The 25,511-nt window shown below is 35.9% G+C and overlaps 1 protein-coding gene across 2 annotated transcripts; it reads left to right on the top strand.

The window, feature by feature from the left end:
• Positions 1 to 5,300: 5,300 nt before the first annotated feature.
• LOC306669141 (sulfotransferase 1B1) lies at positions 5,301 to 24,046 on the top strand. Of its 2 annotated transcripts, none has more exons than XM_079153028.1 (8): positions 5,301 to 5,506; positions 7,982 to 8,168; positions 8,426 to 8,554; positions 12,308 to 12,405; positions 17,225 to 17,351; positions 17,982 to 18,076; positions 19,039 to 19,219; positions 22,868 to 24,046. In XM_079153028.1, the coding sequence occupies exons 2-8, from the start codon at positions 8,021 to 8,023 to the stop codon at positions 23,014 to 23,016; spliced, it is 927 nt and encodes a 308-aa protein (XP_079009154.1). In that variant the 5' UTR covers positions 5,301 to 5,506; positions 7,982 to 8,020; the 3' UTR covers positions 23,017 to 24,046. The 2 variants fall into 2 exon arrangements, with proteins under 2 accessions (XP_079009154.1, XP_079009153.1); XM_079153027.1 differs by having other exon boundaries at positions 5,304 to 5,506; positions 7,985 to 8,168.
• Positions 24,047 to 25,511: the final 1,465 nt, after the last annotated feature.

Below are 25,511 nucleotides of genomic sequence, written 5' to 3'. Positions count from 1 at the left end.
CACTTAGAGAGCTCTTGCTTCTTTGTCAGGAGGCAGCAGCCACAGGCAGAAGTGTGGGTGGTGCAGGGGGCCTCGCCTTTGCCAAGGCTGCTATGGAAGAAAGACCCATCCTGGGTTTCCTCTACCTAGAATGAGGAGCAGGTGTCTGGCGCCCAAGCCCTTGAACTCCATTGGAGAACAATAAGGGGCTGACCTTGCATTTTGTGGGTCAGAATGTGTGTTGATTCAGTTGCCAAGAGAGCAAGTCTCTTCCCCTCTTTTGGGGCCTAGAAAAGGATTGGATGTGTGTGAGTGTGTGTGTGTGTGTGTGTGTGTGTGTGTGTGTGTGCGCGCGCTTGGGTGTGTGTTGGGCTGGAATGGGGCGTGTATAGGTGGGAAGGAGACTTGTGCATAGGTGGCATTGTTGAACAGACTTTATTTTCTTCTCCAGGGATAAGAGAGGCCAGACAAATGTATAAAACACACAACCCTCAGACAGGGCTTCTTTCCTTGGCAGCTAAATCGCAAGCCCTTAGTGGCACTAAGAGTCCTGCAGTCTTGGCTCTGAGACATCCGTTCTTTATTATTCTGTAAACTCATTCATATTAACAATGAGAAAGAAAGAATAAGAAAAGATTGAGGCCCATCCCTTCAGCTCCAATGACCTTGTCCTGTCTAATCAGACAAACCTGTCTTTCTTGAGAAAGAAGAGAGTGTTTTTGGTTGGTGGCTGCTACATAAGAAATACTTTGTGCAAATTATTATTTTGTGCAAATCTTCGTTTCAGTAATGATTATTCAATAAGCAACAAGTAAAAGGATGAATCTGGAATTGAATTCAGGTTCATCTTCCTGATATGGAAGTTCATAATCTCAATACTATACTTACTGATGTTTGCTTACTTACTGATTTTCTTACTGATGTTTGCTTACTTAGATGTTAGGTCAAATTAATAGAGTTAAAAATAATTGTGAGGTTAATTTCATGCCAGTATATACTAGGTACAATACACTCAATAAATCTAGTCTGTTTCCTAATTCTAGGAATAAAAATTCTTGTCAATATATTGCATTACTATGATCATTAATATCTACTCAAAATTCTTTCATTAATCAAAATCTTTATTGAGTACATTCTAAGGGCCAGAGCTAGCCTACAATATCTCAGGTATGGTTGTGCATGTTGTGCACTTTAAAATTCCAGAAGGCATCTTCATACCACTGCAAACAACCTAGTATTCCTAAGTGGGATTTTGAAATACAATGTGTTTATGAAAAAGAAAGGCGCATGTGTTGCCATCAAAGCACTTTGAAAAGTGTTGTACAAGTGGTCCTTTGATTCTGAACACATCTAAGGCAGGAAGAGCCAAATTCCACTTGTCCACTTTTGGTATTTGCATTGATTTCCCAATGTCAAGAAGTTTTGTTTCAGCTGGGCATGGTGGCACATGCCTGTAATCCCAGAGGCCTGGGACCCTGAGGCAGGAGGATTGCAAGTTCAAAGTCAGCCTTAGCAATTTAGTGAGGTCCTAAGCAACTTAGTGAGATCCTGTCTTAAAATAAAAACATATATAAAAAGGGATAGAGATATGGCTCAGTGGGTAAATGCCCCTGGCTCAGTCCCTGATACAAAAAAAAAAAAAAAAAAAAAAGAAGTATGAGGTTTCTTTCTTTTCTTTTTTTTTTTTTTTATTATTGCTTTATCCAATAATGTTTCTTCACTGTTCTCCAGTAAAGAAGACTGAGGCCTGAGGCGTACAAGGATGTCACTATTCAGATGAGGGACTTCTGCAGTTGTGAAAAGGGATGTGAGGAACAGCATTCTGGAGACACCTGTGATTGTAACAAGACTTCTGAGAGGGAAGCAGATTCATCTCCATCCTAATCCCTGCCTTCTCAGGTAGATGAGGTAAGAAGACAAGAACTTTCAAAGATGTGACTCACCGTTATTTCTATTACAAGAGGGAAAAGATTGCTCTGTGCTTAGTAAATTTTATGGAAGCAAACAGTTGCATAAGAGACTGGCCTCTTTGGACTTATTCACAAGAAGAATAAGTACAGATACATACATCCCCATACACAGATATGCAGAAGCTGCTAGTGTCAAACCCATAAGCACACACACACACACACACCCACACACACCCACACACAAACATGCAGAAGCTGCTGGTGTCAAACACACACACACACACACACACACACAGATGCAGAAGCTGCTCGTGTAGAACAAAGAAACTTGGAGAACTTGCATATGATTTGAAATGTGTGCACATTGATCAGAAAAATAAGCCAAATGTCCTCAAAATATAAATGCCAGCTACGAAAAAAACTTGTAATCTGATGGAAAACTTATCAGTGATTTGCCTAAAGTTTAGCAACTCCACATCCAGGACGTCTTCCTACTTTATATCCTTGTTTTTCACTCTTCAAAATATTAGAACATCCATTCATTTTCAGAAGGTTATCTATTCAGGGTTTTATATAAAAATGATGTAAAAAAAATCATGGGATGAAAAATATGCACTATGATAATTAAGATTATATGTGGCTAAAATTCAGTGCCCTTTTCATCACCAATGCATATACGACAAGCAAACATGCATTGGGAGTTCTTTAAATACAATTTTATAAAAGCATCAAGACGGTTTCCTTTCTTACAAAAATGTGTTTTCTTATAAAAGAAATAACAAAAACCAAAATTTCTCCTTAATATCAGGGTCTCATGCAAAGACTGAATTGCATGTAACATTGTATTAAAAAAAAAAAAAACAAAAATGACAACTTTGGGAAATATTCATTCCATTAATAGGAGAAAAATATGAATGTCTTTAATGGACACATAGCTGTCACAATAACAACATATATATTTTAATAGTAAAACAAGAATAAACTAATAGTAGCTTTCTCAATTCCCCCTAAAAATAATATGTTTGAATAATAGAAGTTGATCAAACTTGAATGTAACTAAAAAATGCCACCTAAAACAACATGATGAAAAAAATATTTTGCCCTAAGATTTCATCTTACTCTGATCAGAATGGCTATTATCAAGAACACAAACAGTAATAGGTGTTGGCGTGGATGTGGGGAAAAAGGCACACTCATACATTGCTGGTAGGGTTGCAAATTGGTGCACACTCTGGAAAGCAATGTGGAGATTCCTCAGAAAACTTGGAATGAACCTACCTTTTGACCCAGTTATCCCACTCCTCGGTTTATACCCAAAGGAATTAAAATTAGCATACTACAGTAATGCAGCCACATCGATGTTTATAGCAACTCAATTCACAGTAGCTAGATTGTGAATCCAATCCAGATACCCTTCAACAGATGAATGGATAAAGAAACTGTGGTATAAATGTACAATGGAATATTATTCAGCCATAAAGAAGAATAATATTATGGCATTTGTAGATAAATGGATGGAATAGGAGAATATCATGCTAAGTGAAATAAGCAAATCCCAAAAAACCAAAGGTCGAATGTTTTCCCTGATAAGTAGATGATGATATATAATTGGGGTTGGGGGGCGGGGGGTAAGAGGAGAATGGAGGAACTTTAGATTACACGTAGAGGGAAATGAGAGGAAGGAGGGGGCGGGGGTATGAAAGATGGTGGACTGAGACAGACATCTTTACCCTATGTACATATATGATTACACGAATGGTATGAATCTACATAGTGCACAACCCTAGAAACGAAAACTTGTACCCCATTTGTGTACAATGAATCAAAATGCAGTCTGTAAAAATAAAAAAAAAAAAAAAAGAACATGCAACACCACAATATTTGCCTCTATCTAGTAGTGATCACATGGATAAAGGTAGTGTAATGTAGGATTGTGTGAGTGCTGGAGTATCTGAGGAGTAAAATCAGCAGATGACAGAGGGTGAGTATTCAGAAGCAGATTCTTCAGAAGCAAGCAATGGAAGCTCCCACAGCGTGGATGGGGGTCCCAGGAGGATGCCATCAGTGGCTCTGAATCTAGAGGCTTCTATACTGTACTGATGAAGAACTAGCCTTTCATTGGAGAGTCTCCCTTGATGGTTCTCTTTCCTTGAGGCAATTAAAGGTGTACGATTTTAATTTCTTATTCCCACAATGGAATGGTCTAATATGTTTGTTAATCTGAGTTGGTCCTGTACTTGTTCCTTAAAATGAAAAAAAATGCTTGGGTTTAAAACGACTCTCTGGGGTTGACAAATGTTAAAGTAGTCAAGGAAATGAAGGGCAACAACAGAACGTCCAAGCGTCCAAGCAGGAGTGGGGCCTCCCAGTCAGGCAGCCAGAAGAAAAGACAAGATTTAGCCTCGGGTTTTAATCTGGGGTGGTGAGCTCCCCTTCTCAGATGTCCCCATTTCCATCTCCTGTCTCAGTATGTTGATATTCTGCTGATGTGAATTTAAATTGGTACAAACTTCTCAAAATATATACCCCTTGATTTAAAAATTTTGCTTCTAAAAAGTTATTCCAAAGTAAGAAATAGTTTTTCTTAGTAGCAAAATTCAGCTTAGAACCAGTGCGTATATTAAGATACCATTTTTTTTTTTTTACACAAAAGTGTGTAAAGATATTTTGGAAAAATTATTCTGAAAAATCTCCAAATAATTCAGAATCTGCTGGGAACATCTTTTAAAATCAGAACACTCTTGAAAATTTTCCTTAAGAATCAGTAAATACAATTGATGTAAAAGAATGTGCTACTTTCTTTCAGGACTTCTTCACTTCCCTGGGCCTACATAAATTCAATCACCCAGCAACGGCTTGGTGCTTTTCATTGTAGCTAAATCTGAGTTGAATGCCAATTAACCAAAGGATTCCTTTCAGCAACTGGACTGAAGGAAAACTTGTAGGTACGTGAAGTAGTGGAGGACAAGAGTATATTTCTGGGCCCCAATTTTCCCCCTTCACGTAGACTACTAGCTTCTAGTTTACTCCTTCTGTTTATATGTTAGTCAGTCAGCATTAAAAGAAAAAAAGCTGAGCAGTTATGGAAATGATTAGGGTGACAAAAAAGCATTATGAAACCATCAATCAGTCTGCCCTCTGTTTCAGCTCTCCAAATAAATGTTCATCTTCAGCGTATGTTTGGTACACTTGATCTTTCTATCATATGGGAAACTCATGTTTCTTCGAGATGAAACATACATACAGCACAACCACTTTTCATCATGATTGAAATTATTAGAAGACATTCCTAGTAGCAAGGCAAAAGGTTTTGATCCACTGACTCTTCATGTGCTTTCCCTCTGAGTTTCCCTCACACCCTCTGCAGCCTGTGGGGGGAGTTCAAATTCAAGTAAACTCAGCCTGAGCTGACTTCTGGTCACCACCCTCCTCCATTTCCTTTTCTGGACTTCCTGGATCTGCTAGCTGTGGAGACAGCAGGGCCTCCCTCTGTTTGTGTAGTTCAAACTCACCCTGCCTGTGGAGTCACTGGCTGTTATCACTGACTGCTGTTGCTCTGCTCAGATCTGATCTGTCCTTACACTTGTTTACTTCTGGAGAGGAGGCTACATTGTAAGGTAAAAATTGCTTTTAATTTCTTGAAGGTTTTGTCCTGTATCTACAGAGCATTGTGCTAGTTAGAACAATTTGTTTTGAGCAGTTTCCTAATTTGAATGTTCTTTGCATAATTCTAATTTTTCCCATGGGAAACCCAGTGCTGTTGTTTATGCTGGGAAGAATCTCTCAAATTTTCAGTGTTTACTTATTTTTCGGGGTTCAGTGGAATGCTTCTGAAGAATTGCCAGGATTGAGGATCTTCTCTTGAGACTCAAGGCACTTCGGGATAAAGAAATCCTCTTCAAGGCCTCAACTTTCTTCCCCTATCTTCTACACCCCCCCCCCCCCCCCACCACTCTGAAGCACGTTCCAGAATACAGCATATGCTGTTTACTACATTTATTTCTGGAGCTGAAATTGGATATGGGCCTAATAGAGTTGAATTTTGTTAGGGTGGAATGAGTTGAAGAAAGTGTGTTTTTTATTAAAAGAATCATTTATTTATTTTTTTGAGTATCTTTTTTTTTTTTTTAATTGTAAACAAATGGGGTACAACTTGTTCCTCTGGTTGTACATGAAGTAGAGGCATACCATTTGTGTAGAATCATTTAGTTTTAATGGCAGATTATTCAGTTTCTCCTAAGAGGGACATTATTTTTCATTTTCTCTTCATTAATTTTCCTTAAGTCAATCTTAGACATTTTAATTTTCAGCTTATGGCTCAACTTCAACAGGAAGACTTTATATGTCATGATGTAGAATATAATTTATAATCACAAAAATTGCCTGTCACTTTCCTGTAGTTTTAAAAGTTTTTGCAACCTAATTTTTATATTTTAGTGACATCCACCTTCCTGCATGTCTGGTCAATGACACTAATCATCTTAGGTTTTCCAGCCCTCCACTCTGTGTGGCTCTCCCCCTGTGATTCTGAACTCACCATCAGCCACTGGTCAGAGTGAGCAATGCTAACTCAGTTCTAATCCCCTGGCGCTTCTGGACTGGCCACACCCATATCCCAGATGTGACTGGTTTGTGTCAGAATTGGCCGCCTTGCTTTCATTTTGTTATTCATTCCATCTTTCTCTGGCAACATTTTTTTTTCTTTTTAAAAATTTTAAAATTTGTTCCAATTAGTTGTACATGACAGTAAAATGCATTTATACATTTTGATAGATCATACATACATGGAATGTAACCTCTCATTTTTTTCCGATTATACATATTGTAGGATCACATCAGGCATGTAGTCAGTGTGCGGAATAATCACGTGAACATACACAATCTATTCTTGGGTTGCCCCTCCTTATCTGTCTTTGGGAAGACACTCTGAAGCTCTGTTTCTTTACCTCATCTACAGTATCAAAGATGCCTATTCAACATGGGTAAGAATTAGGAAAAGCTGGGCGGTGATGGTGTACGCCTGTAATCCCAGAGGCTCCGGAGGTTGAGGCAGAAGAATTATGAGTTCAAAGGCCAGCCTCAGCAAAAACGAGGTGCTAAGCAACTCAGTGAGACCCTGTCTCTAAATAAAATTCAAAATGGGGCTGGGGATGTGGTTCAGTGGTCGAGTGCTCCTGAGTTCAATCCCTGGTAAAGAATTAGGAAAAAAAATTGCATGTGTACCAAAATCAGTGCAATTTATTTTCTAGAAGCCATTGAATTCATTTTGATAAATCATTTATACACACCCTACACTGTTAGAGAGTAAGTTAAACATGGTTTAAAGTTCCCTTTCTAATTTTAAGGGGAAACATTATTTGAATATCTTGCTAAAATTTAAAAATCTGATTCTAGATTGGCACCTGAGATTCCATATTTATAACAAACTCTCAGATGGGACCAATAGCACATGATGATTGCACATGGACTTCAGTTTGAATAATAGTTGTTAATTAATTTGATAAATATAAAATAGTACAAAATAAAAAATGAAAAATTAGAAATAATGGCTGAGATTAATAGAAACCATAAGCTCACAGTCCCATGAAACTCAGTATAGCTGAATTGTATGCTTGTACAGCACACACCATAATTTGATTGCTCAAACCAGTGATAAGAAAAACAGTCTTAGAAGCAGAGAAAACACATGCAATACCTACAGAACAAGGGTAAGAATGACAATAGACTTCCTGTAAGGAAAAATAAGGTACAACTAAACTGCTAATTATCAGGAAAAAATTGTTTTGTTGTAAATCCAGATTTTTTAGCATATTTCTGTGAAACATGATTTTAATTGAAAATAAAATGTGTAGTCCTATTTTTTTCCCCAAAATTTCTGCTAAAGACCTTTACTTTCTTTGTCACTGGGTCAGTTGCTCCTGTTGCAATTTGTATCTTTATGCTTGCAAAAATGCCCTTTGTAATTAGATCTTTGTGTACTCAGTGTGATAAAGGTCAATTCTGCTTTCTGTTACATTGCATTTTTTTAAGGATGATACTTGTCACTCAGATTCTGATTTCTAATCTCTATTTCTCCATGATTTTACTGTCAGTAGGAAGTCTGTTAAGTATTTGTACAATCTGCTACAAAAATGATTTCCCCAAATGATGTCATGCGAAAAAATCTGAAGATGGTCCATGGCTACCCCATGGTCTATGCTTTTGCCCACAACTGGGAAAGGATTGAACGGTTCCGCAGCAGGCCAGATGACATTGTGATAGCAACTTATCCTAAGTCAGGTGAGTTCTGCAGGACTGATGCAGGTCTGACTTCGACTTTTGTTTTCTGGAATGAACTCTATAAAATTATCATCCTAAGTAAAGTTAATATTCCTATTAGTGTCACCATCTACTTCTAGTATATTAAAATAGACATTGTGGTATAAACATGGAAACTTAGGATTAAGTTCCTAATTACATATAGTAATATGAAAGGCTTCTGCTTTTCTTACTAGAATTAGGTACTGATTATGAAAAGGTTTGCTTTTTTTCTACAGGTACCACTTGGATTAGTGAAATCTTGGACATGGTTCTAAATGGTGGAGATGTTGAAAAATGTAAACGAGATGTTATTTCTGCTAAAGTTCCCATGCTGGAAATGGCTGTTCCTGGAATAAGTATGTCAGGTAAATTTGTCACCTGGTAATTATAATTTTGTAATATTATTTACATAACATGTGTATTATTATATCTGTAATGGCCACTCAGAGAAATTCAGATTTGGTAGCATTAAAATGAAAGTTGCAAGCAATATGATAATCAAGGCATATAAAGAACTATTGCTTAGTCCATTGCACATCCAGGTATGATACCAAAGATGAAAGGGTTCAATAGTAGAAAGCACTTGAATTTGGTTAATAATATGAATAGCATTCCTCATGTTTTATTGACTTTTATTGTATAGAATTTGTCACATTAGAGCAATGACTTCAAACTTAAGACATCTTGTAATTTAAGAAATAAGCAAAGAAGTATACCAACTCTGTTTTAAGAATGAAATTTATTAATAAAAATCACTTTTCATTTCACATATATTTATGGAGTACTTCTAAAGAACTTCATTGTGCTATTAGTCAGACACAAAAAAATTATTAAATTATGTATTTTACTCCCAAGAAGCTTACGATTACTGTGACAATGAAAATATAAATACGTTAACAATATATCAATATTATTAATCTTACAGAGTATCAGATGCCAGGAAAGGGAATAATAGGAGAGCTTCCTTCAGGTTGAGTGTTAGGGGCAGCTACTGGGAATTAAGACTCACAGTTGGAAAAAGCTCATTCCAGGAAGGTAAAGCATTAGGCATAAGTGCCTTTATTTTGGGGGGTATTGAGAATTGATTGGGGCACTCAGCCACTGGACCACATCCCCAGCCCTATTTTGTATTTTATATAGAGACAGGGTCTCACCGAGTTGCTTAGCACTTCATTTTTGCTTAGGCCGGCTTTGAACTCGAGATCCTCCTACCTCAACCTCCCCAGCCACTGTGATAATAGGCATGTGCCTCTGTGCCCTGCAGGTATAAGGGTCTTGATGCAGAAAAAAACCCGGTGTAGGACACGAACTAAAATCTGGCCATCAAAAGAGGGGAAAGGGGCATGTAAAGCAAACAGAGATTAATAAGCAAGGACAAATTATGTAAGGCTTGTGATTCTTAACAAGTTCTTCAGTTTTATTCTAAATTTAGTGCAAAAGACATAGAAGAGTTTTAAGCAAGGAAAAACTATGAAGCTGTGCTATTTTTATATTTAAAATGCAATTATTCCACTGGCTTCTGTGAGAGATGAAATTGAGGATTCCAGACAAGATATGTTATACTTATTGTATTGATGAACTACATAGTAAATGTAAGGGAAGTTGAAGAATTAAGGATGATTCCCAGAGTTTTATTATGATAAATCAAGGAGACTATGGAACCATTTACTACTATGGAAAATATTTGGAGAAGAATATATCTGGATGTAAGACAATTAATAATTCAGCTTCAAAATGTTAAGTTCAAGATGGCACTTAAAAATTTAAATAATGGTTTAAAATTATAGTGTTTGGAACATGTTGAAATATATGCATTAGACCACTCCCAGGATTATTGGGTGTGGTAAGCAATGCTATAGCCCAGGGAAAGCCAGAGGAAAAACATGAGAAGAGCAGAAGTCTGTGGAAACTAGATGTGGAGGCTTGGTAGGGGGATAGGAGTTGCCAAAAGACAGGGAAAAGAAAAGTCATTTACCTAAGAGGGAATGAAAGAACATGGTGTCCGATAGGGATGAGAGAAGGGTAGCTGAAAGGAAGCTTGGCTCTCGAGCTCTGCTAGAAACCAGAGATATGAAGATGGATGGTGGTAAACCTGCTTATCAATGTCAAGAGCAGAACCCAAATCCTCTCCCATAGAGGAGGTATCTCTCAGCAGACAGGCTGGACTGATTACTTCATATGCAGACAGGGATCAACCGGGAGGGTGTCAGTCCTACTGTGGTTGTCTGTAGGTCGAGGCCAAACTGCTAAGGCTTGGAACTGAAGGACTGTGCTGGGGAAGTAACCAAAATGAGTTCCAGAATGAGGTAAGACTTCAAATCCAGATTCCTCAGAAAACTTGGAATGGAACCACCATTTGACCCAGTTATCCCACATCCCAGTTATACCCAAAGGAATTAAAATCAGCATACTATTGTGACACAGCCACGTCAATGTTCACAGCAACTCAATTCACAATAGCTAAGCTATGGAGCCAACCTAGGTGCCCTTCAACAGATGAATGGATAAAGATGTGGTACATATACACAATGGAATATTACTCAGCCATAGGAGAGTATGAAATGAAAAAGTGATTGAGTCAAAATAATCCGAGACAAGGAGTCAAGGATTATTGACATGAAGTAGGGTTAGGATGCTAAGCAAGCTGGGGAGGGTTGACAGAGAGGGAATAGTCGTTCAGTTAGGAGATGAGGGTAAACTCTGGCCCTCAGATTTACTCTGGATCCTGAATGGGGATACTTGTGATGGATTTGCGTCCTCTTAATATTCATATTTGTGGATATAAAGAGCTCATTTAAAGAGACTCATATGGTGAAATGATTAAGATACAAGGGAAAGAAATTTTACAGGTAGCTGAGGGACAGACCTGGAAGAACAGAATTGTGGAAGACTTCATAAAAGTAACGGAAGCAAGTTCATTTCATGTACATTTGGGAAGAGTGAATTGTGGAAAATTACAGTTTCTCATTTCTCTGTGCTGGGTAAAGTGACTGTAGCTACCATGTTAGAAGTATAATAAAATTCCTGGTGGAACTTTATAGATCCATAATTCATATTTTCAGATAACATACAAGAAACTCAATTAAATTGAAAATTCAGAAAAGTCACCTTTATTGCATGGGAGATATTTATGCTAACGAGATCTGTTTTTTTATCTGTGAAATTAAAATTTAATGGGGTGTCTTCCTTCTGCCAATCCTATTTTCATTGACATAAGAAGGTTCTTCTTAATGCAAATCATGTGCTGCTCACTGTGCTCTACTGGACATCCCTTGTTGAAGAAAACAAGTTACCTGCTCTGCTGGAAACTCCATTGTGTTGTGTGTGTTTGGGGGTGAGGGTGAGAAGGAGGTATGGGAAGAGACACTAAACAAGGAACTAAATAAACTTAAAAAATATGTGTCAAAAAGAACATTTGAAGAGAGTGTTTTAATGGCAACTGAGAGACTTCTAACATATAAAAGAAATTATTGCAAACAACAGAAACAATTATTGTTTTCATAAGTCAGACACAATTTTGTGTGGGAAGACCTTCCTATGCAGAAGGTGGAAAGATTGTGTATAATTAGAAGGTAATTTAGAGGTTAGGTTGGATATAAGTAATACTGTGAAAAACAAAGGAAAGATGCATAGGACTTTAAGATTTAGCGGATGAGGCTGGCGATATAGCTCAGTGGGGAGAGTGCTTGCCTTGCAAGCAGAAGGCCCCGGGTTCAATCCCCAGCACTGCAAAACACACAAACAAACAAAAAAATGATTTAGTGGATGAGAGACCTGAAGGAGGAGAAATGATAAAACTTAAAATTACCAAAGTAGGCATTATTATCCCTCAATTTGGAGAAGGGGGAAATGAAGCATGGAGACTCAGATATTTTTAAAATATCTGACAATGAATAAGTGATAGTATTTTAACACAGGAATAATAGTCTCAAATTGTACACTCTTAACTGTTACAAAATACTACCCCTTGGAATGCAGAGAAATGCCTGTAAGTGGTACAACCTTTAGCTACATGATATGCTGCTCAAAAGCATCTTGAAAAATTGGCTGAGAAAATGAGGAAATGCAGGCTCCTTGGAGACTCTAATATTTCTAAATACCAAACTAAAATTCCCTAGGGTTAGAACAATTAGAGAAGAATCCATCACCTCGGATTGTGAAGACACATCTACCAACTGACCTTCTTCCTAAGTCTTTCTGGGAGAACAACTGCAAGGTATGCGCTTGACTGCAAGCTGATTTTAAAGTATGACCCTGTCTCTTTACCCGAGCTACATGAGGAATTGTTTCAACTTAAAAAAAAAAAAAAAAAAAATTAGTGTAAGCTTACATACTTAAGTTATCTAGACTTGAGTAGCAACAGAATCCTCACTTCAGGACAGTGTTACTACTTTGAATCTTCCGCTGTCCCTAGATATTGTAGCCTTCTACAAAAACTTAATGTAAGAGTGCTAGCTCTTATTTATATGGTAAAATTCTTCAGGGAACATTTATTTGTGCCTGCATATATATTTGATTTGGGGTAAGTTTTAAATTTCAAATTCTATTCTTCAATAGCCATAGTGTTATTAAGATTATTGCTTTCATGTTACCTGACTTTTGCTAGTTTGTAGTATGTGAAGAAATTTTCCAAGTTGTTGAATTTATGAATGAAAAGTTATTCACATAATACATACCCACCTTGTAGAGGTTTTAGGATTTGTTATGATACCCACCATTTTGTTCTTGATCTTAGTTGTTTGTATCTTCTCTTTTATCTTTGCTGTTCTTACTAAAGGTTTATCAAATTTATTAATTTTTTAAAAGTCAAATTTTTGTTTCTATTATATTTCTACTTTCATTTTCATGGATTTGTGCTCTTATTTTTATTATTGTTGTCCTGCTTGTTTGAGTTTAATTACTCTTTCTTTTTTAATTTCTTCAAATAAGAATGTAGGTTATTAATTTGGTGCCTTTCCTCTATTTCTGGAGTAAGCATTTAGTGAAGTAATTTCCTCTCGGAATTGCTTTGGTTATATTCCACAAATTTTGATATGGTGTACTTTGATTTTCATTCAGTACTATGAATGTTTTTATTCCATTTGAAATTCACTTTTTTAATGTACAATTATTTCAGAGTTTGTTGTTTCATTTCCAAGTGTTTAAGGATTTTCATGCTGCCTTTTTATTATTGCTTTCTAGTTTGATTCCATTTTCATCAAAGACTGTACATTATATAATTTTTATTCTTTAAAATATCTTATATTTTATCTCCATCTATGTGAATGTTCCATGGGAACTTGAGAAGAATGTACATTTTCCTTTGTTGGTTGGAATGTTCTATAAATTCTGGTTAGATCCTGTTGCCTGATAATATTATTTGGTTCTTTATCCTTGTTTGTTTTCTAGCGGTTGGTGGTTTGGTCAGTTGATGAGGTGGATTATGAACACCCCCAAGTATAACTTTTGACTTGATTGCTGATTTTAGCTTACCAGGGTTTGATCCATGTTCTGAAGTATATTATTTTGTGTTTGGGCCTTAGGGTTGCATTATCTTGTTAGTGGGTTAATCCTTTTGTTGTTATGCAATGTCCTTTCTTCTCCCTAGTAATTTTTTGTACTGAATTTTACCTCATCTCATATTCCAGAAAGCCACTCCTGGTTTTTACTGATGGATGTTTGCATGAGATTTCTTTCTGCATTCATTTGCTTTCAACTTATTGTCACTTTGAAGTGAGTTTCTTGTAAATATCATGATTTTTAAAATCTGCTCTGCCAATTTCTTTAAATTCATATACTTCTATCATTTACATTTAAAAAAACTGACATTTTAAAACTAGAATCTGTCATGGCTTTTTTTTTTTTTTTTTTGCTTTTTGTTGTTTGTCATACCTTTGTTTCTGCATTTTTTCCCATTGCTTATTTTACCAAAAATTTTTTTTAAACTTTATTGTATCTTTTTTGAATCTTTTATTTTTTATTTATTTTTATGTGAGGCTGAGGATCAAACCCAGTGCCTCACACATTGCAGGCAAGCGCTCTACCACGGAGCTATATCTCCAACGCCATACCAGAACTTTTTTTAAGAGTGTCATTTTCACTTGCTTATAATGTTTTTGAGGAGTTTTTGTTACTATTTTGTTTTTAGATATGTTTTCTTAGTGACTACTTTAGATATCACTATAAACATATAAGCATACATAACTTATCACAAACTATTGTTGTCAGCATTTTTCTCCTTCAAATAAAATGTAGCCGTCTTACTTTATTTCCTGTGCCCTCCCCACATGTTAAACATAAGGGTCTGAGTGTTTCCAGTACATGAATAATGTGCCTCACTAGTGCTGGTGTAATTTGCTTCAATTATAAAATAGAAAGAAGAAACTCACCAAGTCAAAGATATTCTTTTATGTTTACCTCTCTTTTACCCATTTTCTTGCTCTTTTTCTTTCTGAGGATTCCATTCTTCTGTGGTCATTTTCTTTCTTTTCAGAGCTTCCATTAACCGTTCTGTAAGATAGGTCTGCAAATAACAGCTTTTTTTTTGTTTTCCGTATCTGATAATGTCTTTATTTTCCTTCTTGCTTTAAGTAGAGTTTTAATTGCATATACATTTGCAGTTGACAATATTTTGTTTTCTGTACTTGAGAAATATTTTGCCACTTCTTTTTGGCTTTCATGATTTTGAATGAGAAATTCTTTGCCATTCACATCAATGATCCTTAATATGCAATGTAGTATCTCTCTGGCTGGTTTTTGAGATTTTCATTTGTCCTTCTATTTGAGAAATTTATTAAGAAATTTGTCTTGGTCAGACTTTATTTGGTTTCTCCCTTTTGGAGTTCATTTGGCTTCTTGAATTTCTAGATTTATTTTCTTTAATATACATGAGTGTTACCATTTTGTTGCTATGACCAAATACCTGATAAGAGCAACTTAGAAGAAGAAAAGTTTATTTTAGGCTCATGGTTTCAGAGGTTGTTCCATGTTGGACTGACTCCATTGCTCTGGGCCCAAAATGAAGTAGAACATCATGGAGGAAGGGCATGGTGGAGGAGCACTGCTCTATTCGTCGTGGCCAAGAAACAGAGAAAGAGAGGGGAAGGAACCACAGGGAATTTAAACCCTGCCAGCACATGCCCCCAGGTGACCCACCTCTTCCAGCCGTGCCCCACTTACTTACAGTTACCACTCAGTCCATTCAGAGTAGGATGGACTGATTAATTTCAGCTCTCACAATCCAATCCAATCATATTACCTTTGGATATTCCTGCATTAACACAGAAGCTTTTGGGGGATACCTCATATACAAACCATTAAGGCAGGGGAGATTTTAGTCATCAATTTTCCAAATCATTTTTCAGTTTTTTTTCCTTTCTCCTATTATTCTGGAGTTCTGAATATATGATTGTGAGGTCTTTCATTATTATTTCACAGATCCCTAAGATTCTGTTCATTTCTCTTCAGTCTTTTTTCTCTGTGTCGTTTACATCAAGTTACTTCTATTGATGTATCTTCAGGTTTGCTCTTTATATCCTCTATTATGCCTACTGTATTAAGTCCATGAGTAAGCTGTTTTTATTTCAGGTATCGTACATTTTAGGTCTGTAATTTCCATTTACATAAAACTTGTCATGTATAATATGTTTCTTTCCTATCTATGTTTTCATTTGTCTCAAGAAAATTTTTAATTGAGGATTATAACTTCTTTATGAAGTTGATTTATATTCCTGTTCAGATAATTCAAGATTTAATTTATCTCAGTATTGGTGTCGATTGTCTTTTTACATTTAAATTGTGGTTTTCCTAGTTTTTAGAAAGGCAGATTATTTCTATTTATATCTTGGATATTTTGATTGTGTCGTTAGGACTATTTTTATTAGTTATTTACCCTGTTGAAGTTTTTTAGCACATAGGTTTTTACTGTATTCTTGGGACTTTGTTCCTAGAGGAGTTTATTTTCATGATCCCTGCAATGTCTTTCTTGTCCTTTTGACATTCAGGGGCTGTTGGTGATCTTCCTTTGTCCCTGCTCATGCCACCTGCAGAGGCATATGGTATGTCTTGGACCACCTGTTAGTACTGATTGACCTACTGAAAAGAGGACAGAGCCTTGATGTTTGGGGCTTCTTGTGCCACCTGGTGGACAGCAGGCAGAAACAGAGCTTGGCTGCTGTGGTTGGTCTATGGAACTACCTGTGGGGGCCCCAGCTGTGCAGCAGAAGCTGGGAAAGCCCAGAGCATCAGGTCATGTAGATGGGCCCCAGGTGTAGAACAGAGTTTGAGATTTTCCCCGTCTCTTTTGGGATTTATATTTCCTGATCCTTTGTCTAGGATACCAGCAGGTATTATTTTATTTGGTTTATGCTTGCTAATGGGTCCAGGTCACAAACCACCTTGTTGCCTAATTCAAGAGCATATAGGAGATAAAAAGAAAACCCAGAGGGAGCATACTACATCGTCCTCAAGTTAGGAGGTGACTATTCAGTATAGTTTCAGAGTTTCTGTATCACTGTCTGTTAAATTTCTAGGGCTTTACTGATCCTTAGAGGAGAAAGGCAAGGGAAAGTGGGTGTGTGTCTTCCAGTTTCTGAACCGAATGCCCCTATAAACAGATTTTAATGCCTCCCTTTGCTTTCCCCTGCCTTCTTAGCCTTTCTCTTTTTCAACCTGTCATAGGCTTCCAGGGGCTTACGTGGTAGAAATGAGGCCACCGAGGCCTCACAATTTTGTTATTTTAAGTTTGCTTGGTATTCTCTGTTCTTCCTGAAGATGGTGTAGTTTATTCATGGATCCCAGAGTCAAGGGAGCCAGAAACTGATAAGGTTTTTCCAAAGCATACAGATCTCTATGTTTATCTCATAAAAGCATTGCTCTATCAGAAAAATCACTTAAATTGATTCTGTAATTGAGGTATTGATGAATAAGCATTATCCTCCACAGTTTCTAGGAGAAAATGTACTATGCCATTTTAATTATCTATGGGTGTTTTTTTTTTTTTTTTTTTTTTGGTACAAATACTTTCTATTTTATTTTTGTTTTCCTCCCTCCTGCAGATAATTTATCTTGCTCGAAATGCCAAGGATGTTGCAGTATCATTTTACCATTTTGACTTAATGAATAATTTACATCCTCTTCCTGGAACATGGGAAGAATATTTGGAGAAATTCATGACTGGAAATGGTAAGTGGGCCTTAGCTTAAAATTCATAAGTGATGTTTTATTTTAAACAGTAGTTAGTCATTATTGTTAGGGATTTTCCTTTCAAAATTTGTTTTTTAAATAAGTACATTCAAATTCAGCACAAATACATTCAAATTCCATTTTAGAAAATTAAGCCAACTGTCTCCAACATTTTACTATAATATTCAATTTATAAACCTGATATCATTGGCATAACGAAAGCATTCTAGAATCCTTTCTCAGTTGCTAGAAATCTGTTCTCAGTCTGTGCTCACAATAGACATTGCTTAACTTGCCAAAATCATTAGTAAGATCTATTATACCTGTTATATTTGCAATAGATACTTGATAGAAATAATTTGTATGAAAATAGTTTTTTTCATGTGAAACAATATAATTTATTGGCAGTCAATGCATTTTTTTTCTGAAATGCTTTCATTGTATTTCACATTAAAAAATTTAATTGCTTCTACATCCATAAATACTAACTCTACCTTTTAAAATTGAGCTTATGTTCTCAATTCCCATGATTACCAAATTTCACAAAATGTCTTTCCAATTTAACTTATGTTCAGGAAAAAAACTGATTTGATGAATGCTTATGGAAATAGACTTTTTCTCTGGTTCTAGTGGCCTATGGTTCATGGTTTAATCATGTTAAGAACTGGTGGAAGAAAAAGGAAGAATATCCAATACTTTTCTTATACTATGAAGACATGAAAGAGGTAAAAGTGGTAGATATTTATTCAGTGTAATATCCTTGCCCTGTCCTAGGATAAAAAGATTAATCTTCATTTTTGAAATTAATTTATCAGGTCCAAAATAATATAATTTCTTTCCTATCCTCTATGTCTGCTTATCTATATTTTGATAGTCATTAATAACTTTCTAATTATGAAATCAACAACTTATTCATTTCCCTCATTCCTTAACCACTGTGTTTCTTTGAATATCCTTTCATTTTGAAATTCTCTCCTAAGTTTACCCAGATTGCATACTCATGATCATCCTGTGTGTACTGTCCACTAACTCAGTTGTTTTTCTTTTTGAATTGTTTACTACATTTGAGCGATCACTTCCATGCTCACTTTTTCCGTGAATATTTATGTCATGCTCCAACATGTGAATAGGCAATGCATTTTGGTAAATTCTAACTCATGTTTCTCAACTTCAGCTTCTTTCCCCACAAATCTTCTAGGTACATCCATGCAGGTTTAATTGCTTCCAAAGAAGTTACAAAGATAAGTTTATGCCATTAGCAACTGAGAATGATCCACTTTTCATATTTTGTTCATTTCATTCTAAATAGCTTAAGAGTAATTTAGGCCTTGATATCTTTGTACTTTTGAATCTTTTCCTTTTTCCCCTTTTTTGAGGTGCTTGGATTGAGTCCATGGTTCAAGCATGCTAGGCAAACACTCTACCACTGATCCCTGGAGTCTACCATTTTTTTTTTAAAATGGTTTATACCTGAATGAATTCTATTAGTTTTCAAGGCAAACATATATTAAGTCTTCAGTAACTTTAATTTCTTTAAAAAATTATGGAGAATGGACCCAACCAACTATAAATTTCCTTCAACATTCGGAGTTAACCCATAAGAAAAAATTATGTGTACAATTTTTTACATTTAATCGTCATTTATAATCTTTTCATTTCCTTGGATGTGTGTTTCACCCACTGATAGAATCCAAAGGAGGAAATCAAGAAGATTGCTAGATATCTAGAGAAGGACTTAAATGATGAGATCTTGGATCGGATCATCCATCACACCTCATTTGAAGTGATGAAGGACAACCCTCTACTGAATTACACACACTTGCCCAATGCAGTGATGGATCACAGCAAATCCCCTTTCATGCGCAAAGGTAAACACTGTGCTCATTTTAACTTTTTGTTTTACTTTCTTCTGAAGTATTAGTTCTGTGATCTCTCCTGCATTATTTAGCCTGTTTAGGCTTCAAGTTCTTCATCTGTAAAAATAGGACACTAATAAAGCCTAGCACCAAAAGTTGCTCATTTAGAGTCAACATTACTAAATGAAACAATGTGTGTAAAGCTGATTGTAGAATATATTAATGTCTGAAGAATATTTCTCCTTTTATTTACTATTCTGTTAAATGAGAATGGTTTTTGACAATTGTGGTGTAATTCCAAGTTTGTCATTCTTACTTCCTTAATTCTTTGTTTAAGTTGGCATAGGCCCCTGTAAGCAGGGGACCCTACCTCATCCAGTGTGTATGAGGGAAAGGGTTTCTGTCAAAGGACAGTGTCAGTTATTGATTAGTCACTAAGAAACCCATTTAATTAAATAAACACAGGAACAAATAATCTTTTCAAATGGAAGGGGGTGTGATGGATTGAGCCATGCCAAGATCTGACCTTTAACAAGATGGAGAAGCCCACCTTCCCTTTATTTATAGTCTCACAGGTCAAGGGAGACTGGAAGGAGCTTCTTCTGTGAGGAACAGGATGGGGTGGAGTTAGGGAAGCCATTTGCATTGGCAGGTCATCCCAGAATTGGCATTTCCTCAGGCAGTGATCCACTTCTGCACAGAGTCACCTATCCCAGGCTATCTGAAACAGTCTCTCATGACTGCCAGTTCCTGGGACTCAGACCTCTCTATCCCATGGCTCCGCCAAGCCTGATTCTGCTAGTCATGGATGGCTTCCTACAGGTCCCTTTCCTCTCCTCAATGTTATATGGATTTTACTGAGTATAGTACTTTGTTCTTTACAGCCTCTGCATCATTTAGAAAATAGTGGTCATTTCAGTATGAAGATTCACCAAAAGGAAGGATCTTTTTTTTTTATCCTATGGGAAATTTTTGCTCCCTATAGATACTTTCTGAATTACAGGAAACATAGAATCCAAATTTAACATAGAAGAATATAGCATTTGGTGTTAAAATACAATTTTACTTCCATTTAAGAAAATTGTGGGCTGGGCTGGTAATCCCAGCAGCTCAGGAGGTTAAAGCAGGAGGATCAAGAGTTCAAAGCCAGCCTTATCAAAAGAGAGGTGCTAAGCAACTCAGTGAGACCCTGTCTCTGAATAAAAAACAAAATGAAAAGAAAATTGTATTTATTGTGGTTTATTACATTTGACACATGTAAAATGTCTGATTATTAATAAAAACACATTTAACAAATTATCTTAAACTGATATGTCACCCATCTAATAATAACATCACCATATACTTTTAATATTTTTTCTTGAGTTACAGGAAGGAGCAGAATTTCAGTTAGTATTTTTGGAAGTAAGCATAACCCTAGGAATGTATTGTGTGCTTGAACAAATGAATCAAAACCATCAATTTGAAATGGGTTATACAGTGAATTCTCTTCTAAAGAGGTTTTTATAACATTAAAACACAAAGTATACTTATCGTTTTCAAATTAAGCTTTTTTTTTTCCCCCCAAAAGTACTGCATTTAACTTCTTAAAAATTACCTCTAGTGAAAGAGAGCAAGGCAGACTTTTCTTTAGAAATGTTACATTATAGATTGGAACAAAAATGGATATATGTATAATATATGTAATGTAATATAAAATATACTATATAAGAGAAATATAATATATTTTTTCATTCCTTGGTAGAAAATTTAAAAAATGTTTTTTAAGCAAATTCTCAGTGACAGACAGGTCACTGAATGTAATTTCCAAGAGATTTTTTTTTACCTCCAATCAGATAAAATCAATGCCATCCTATGATATCTCCTAAGATGTACGAGTAGAGGAGACATGTCCTTTATCTGGATTCTATAACTTCTTCAGTTTCGACAGGAAAGAGTACACGCTTGTCTAATATTGAAGTCAGTTTTTGCATCTCCTCTGATGGTGATACAGAACTAACATTTGTGGATAGATAGATCTAAGGTATATCCAGGCTATGCATTTGCCAAAATCTATGTCACTAAATACATTAACTCACCTCTCAAATCTCTGCCTATGTCACTGACAAAATGGGGGAAAATATGAACACCTATGGCATAAGTTTTGTGGGAGAATTGTAATAAATGAAATGTAAGCAATTAGGGTATTTTATAAACATAATACATGAAGAAGTAATAAGTATTATGGGTCCAAATAGTTCAAGATTTATCTGTTCATTCATTCATTCACTCATTCATGTATTCACTCAATAATTCACATATAGGAAAAGTGTTTCTGAATACCTACATGCAGCATATATCCTTTAGGCCACTCAGGAAAAATGACAAATACATTTGTTTCACAAAGCTAATGATGGGGTGTAAGAATCATACAAATGAATGCTACAAATGGATCAATGTGAAGTAGGACACAGGAGCCAGGCATACCCAGACTTGAAAGATGCTTGATGGGAAAATTAATGTCCTTATTAAGGGGAACAATAGTTAGCATGAAGGAGGAGATAGATAATGATCAATGTTTATTCCTATGTCCCAAATAACAACAAAACAAAAATCTGGCCTTTGGCCAGCATTTACTTTATTTAAAGAGTTCTTACAAAATGTTTGTGTATATTACATAATTTATGCACAGATCAAAGGTCACCAGAATGCTTCACATATAACTTTTTATCTCTTAAATTTGTGTTCTTCCCTGTTTTAAATAACATCCTTGCAGATGCACTACCCCAAATATGTTTGTGTTGATCCTCATGTACATTACAAAGAGCTATTGCCATCTGGTGAACATAAAGTGTAATAACCAGGGAAACAACCTTGTTTAGGAGTATCTTTTTCATTTAGAGGACCTGAAAGTTTTATTAAAGTCTCATGAATTAACATAGTTTGTAATTCAATATAGTATATTTAATATTTCATAAAATGGGAAAAGTATTTTCCTCCAAGAACATTAGTAGTACGTTAACAGTTCATTCATTTTAAAAATGATTTTTATAATCATCCAAGTATGAGAGACTGAATGTAAACTTATATCCCCCATATTTTAATTTTGAAAAGATGGTTCAGGGATGTTCTATATGTGATTTTAATCATGTTATTCTTACCCGAGTTGCAAATTAAGTTCAAACCTTGTGAATTTGGGGGAAAACAAGTGTCTTCCAAGTATCATTGTATTTTCATTTGTAAATTCTGAAAAACTGTACATCAGCTTTCTGTTTCGTAGTTCTTTTTGCTGATGACTCTTCTTTGTACATTTTCCCAAAGTGACTCATGAAATATAATGTACCCTGACTATTGATCCAGAGAATTCAGTGATAATCTCATGACCCAAAACAATCAGAAAAAGTAAAAGAATCTCTCTCAGGAAAAAAATTGCACTTCCATGAATTTATATAAGAAAATTAGTTCTTCTTAGAACGCCTTTTTAAAAGTTAGACTGTGTATTTAGTTATAAGCCACAGTTACAGATGAGAGAAAATGCCCAGCTTTTTAAGGAAATGACATTTTAAAGTTTTCACATATAAGCAAAGTCTTTCCTTAATCTTTCCTTTGGTATATATTAGCTTTTCCTTCATAATGGATATATTTTTATCTTTAATGTGTTTCCTTGTTTTTTATTTTTAGGGATTATTGGTGACTGGAAAAATTACTTCACAGTGGCCCAAAATGAGAAATTTGATGCCCTTTATAAAAAAGAAATGTCTGGAACTACACTTCAATTTTGCACAGAGATCTGTAACCTGAAGAAAGAAGAGATGACCCACAGTTTTTGAAGCATGGCAGTTATGACTAGGTTGAGCAATGAAATGATTATAGAAGGGAAAATCATGATTTTAGAACTTTGAATTTTTCAGCATCATTAATCAGGCCCCAGTTTTGTTCCTCTGCCTCGAGATTCCTAATTCCCTAAAGCCAAGGCCCATCATTCCCTTTTTGTAGGCCCCTCCTGCCTTTCCCTAGATGAGACCTTAGGAGACAGTATTTACCCTTCTCAGTCTCCCATATCTTATGAATTAGTTAGGTTCTCTTCTAAGAAATGCTGTTTGCAAACTGACACTGTATTCCCCGAGCTCGGCTGGTTTACTTTGCGGAATTATTGTCCCAGGACACTGTGTTCCACTGCTGTTACTGGGGGTCAAGCTGTTCCTGAAGTCATAGTTCATCTTCCTCTATTTGGATAACACAGTTCATGTTCCAGATTTTGTAGAAATGTTTTTTTCTATACCTCGTTACATATCCAGGTCTCCTACATTATTCTCTCTAGAGGTCTTCCCTGGGGACTGGAGCTTGGCACTTTTAAATCATGAAGCTATTGCACATAAATGGCTGCTTTCTCTTTTCTTGTATTCTGGGTCTCTGTTCTCTCAATAGGTTATTTCTAAATACTAGAGAAAGGAGGATATAGAGAAAGGGATGGGATTTCAACAGACTGGTGTGCCAGGTCCCAGAGCTCTAGAATACTTTAAGAGATCCACTCATATTTTGCTTTGCGGACAATGCAGATGTTAATCCAAACTGCAGGAACTCAGGTTCATAAGACAGAATGCTGACACAAGCAGCCCAGGAATGACAGGGGACTCCCACTTCCTGTGGACCTTCTCTCCAGATTTACCACTGATGAAAAGGAAGGAAAATAGAAAAATTCCATATGTACAAGTTTTCTTTTTCATGAGAAACTTTCCACAAATACCATCTCTCCCAGAATATCATGGACTCTCAAAATCTTCAAATATCTGGACTGAATATATTCTGATATGGAATAATGCTATAATGTAAATGTTCTATAAACCATATTATTAGAGTTATTTTGGCTGTTTCATTTTTTTTTTGAAAGGAAAATATCTGCTTTTTTTTTTTTGTTTTTAAGCTCTTGGTTTTTCTGATGAATTTAACTTTGGTTCTATGCACCTAAATTAGTGTATTTTTGTTCTGATTTGTTTTGTTTTGCTTAATGGAGTGTAGCTCTCTGGGTTTTATTTATTTATTTAAATTCCTGCTATCGTTATTCAGAGGCCAGTTATTCAAGGGGTAACTCTCAGATACGCTGGAAACTAAGAGATCTCCTTTGGCGAGTCTTAAATAGGGAGATAAGTAGTGGAGATGGTCAGAGTACTTCTACCCTCTTGGAGGATAGGTGGTGACCTGAACTTTGATTTCAGCATCTAGGTTGGCGGACAGATTCTACTGTTAAAACATCTCCAGTTGTACAGGTTCTCTCAATATCTGAGTCATACTAAACTAATGTAAGTTTACTAAGAATTATCATTCTAATTAAAAGAAGTAATTTTATATGCCCAAGAAAGAAAGAAAGAAAGAAAGAAAGAAAGAAAGAAAGAAAGAAAGAAAGAAAAGAACGAAAGAATTGAAGAAAGAGAAAGGGAATTGAACAGAAATTTTGGAATGGAAAACATATAAGATGAAATAAATAGTATCCCAAGGAAATAGTAAGACAGATATAGACAACCGAAAAAGCAACAGAGGAGTAAAGAGAGAAGTAGTATTAGATCCTTTAACTAAAATAGTTATATTCAAGACAATAAAGACAGTAGATATTGACATAGAACCAATCTATTAAGAATAAGTAAGAGTTAAAAACATATGCTCACAATAATTCAGGGTTCTTCAGAAAAATTAAGGTTCATCATGATGGAATGGGTAACAAGGACTAAGAGAGTTGTGAAGTCCCATGATCTGCCCTCTGCAACCTGGATACTCCAGAAGGCTAGAGGCATACTTCAAAGACCTGAGATCCAGAGACATGATGGTGTTGAAGCAGCCTTGAGTTTTACTTCCTGCCTGAACTGGGAACAACTTTCTCCTAAAAGGAAACAAAAGGACTACAACCCTCCAACCTGACAGGTGCTAAAGAAGCTGGGAGCAATCTCAGGCCTTTGTAACTATCTAGGAACCTGTCTAGCACAGACTAACTAAATCTGCATATTTGTATTTCCTACCTTTTTTCCCATTTTTCCTCCTCTTCAGGCTAACTTAATCTACATATGTACATTGACTGTATTTCTTTTTTCTATAAATTGTAACCTCTTTTGTGGGAATTGAGGGGATAAGCAATCTTGCCTTGTCTTCCCAGTTTGATCAAACTGCATAAATTTCATTTTTCCTTTTTGTCTATTTCTTATGCAGCAGGCAAATGGCCAAATTCAGCTAGCCAAGATAAGCAGGGTCCTTGGGCTAAGCTAGTAGCAATGCCAATTTCAGTTCAGTTATGAAAGCCTGAGATTGATGAATGCCTTCACTAACAAACCTAGAA

This window comes from Sciurus vulgaris, assembly GCF_902686455.1.
Source record: "Sciurus vulgaris genome assembly, chromosome: 9".
Classification (NCBI taxonomy): Eukaryota; Metazoa; Chordata; class Mammalia; order Rodentia; family Sciuridae; genus Sciurus; species Sciurus vulgaris.
Note: the sequence above shows the minus strand (reverse complement) of the source record. Positions and strands in the feature narration are given on the sequence as shown.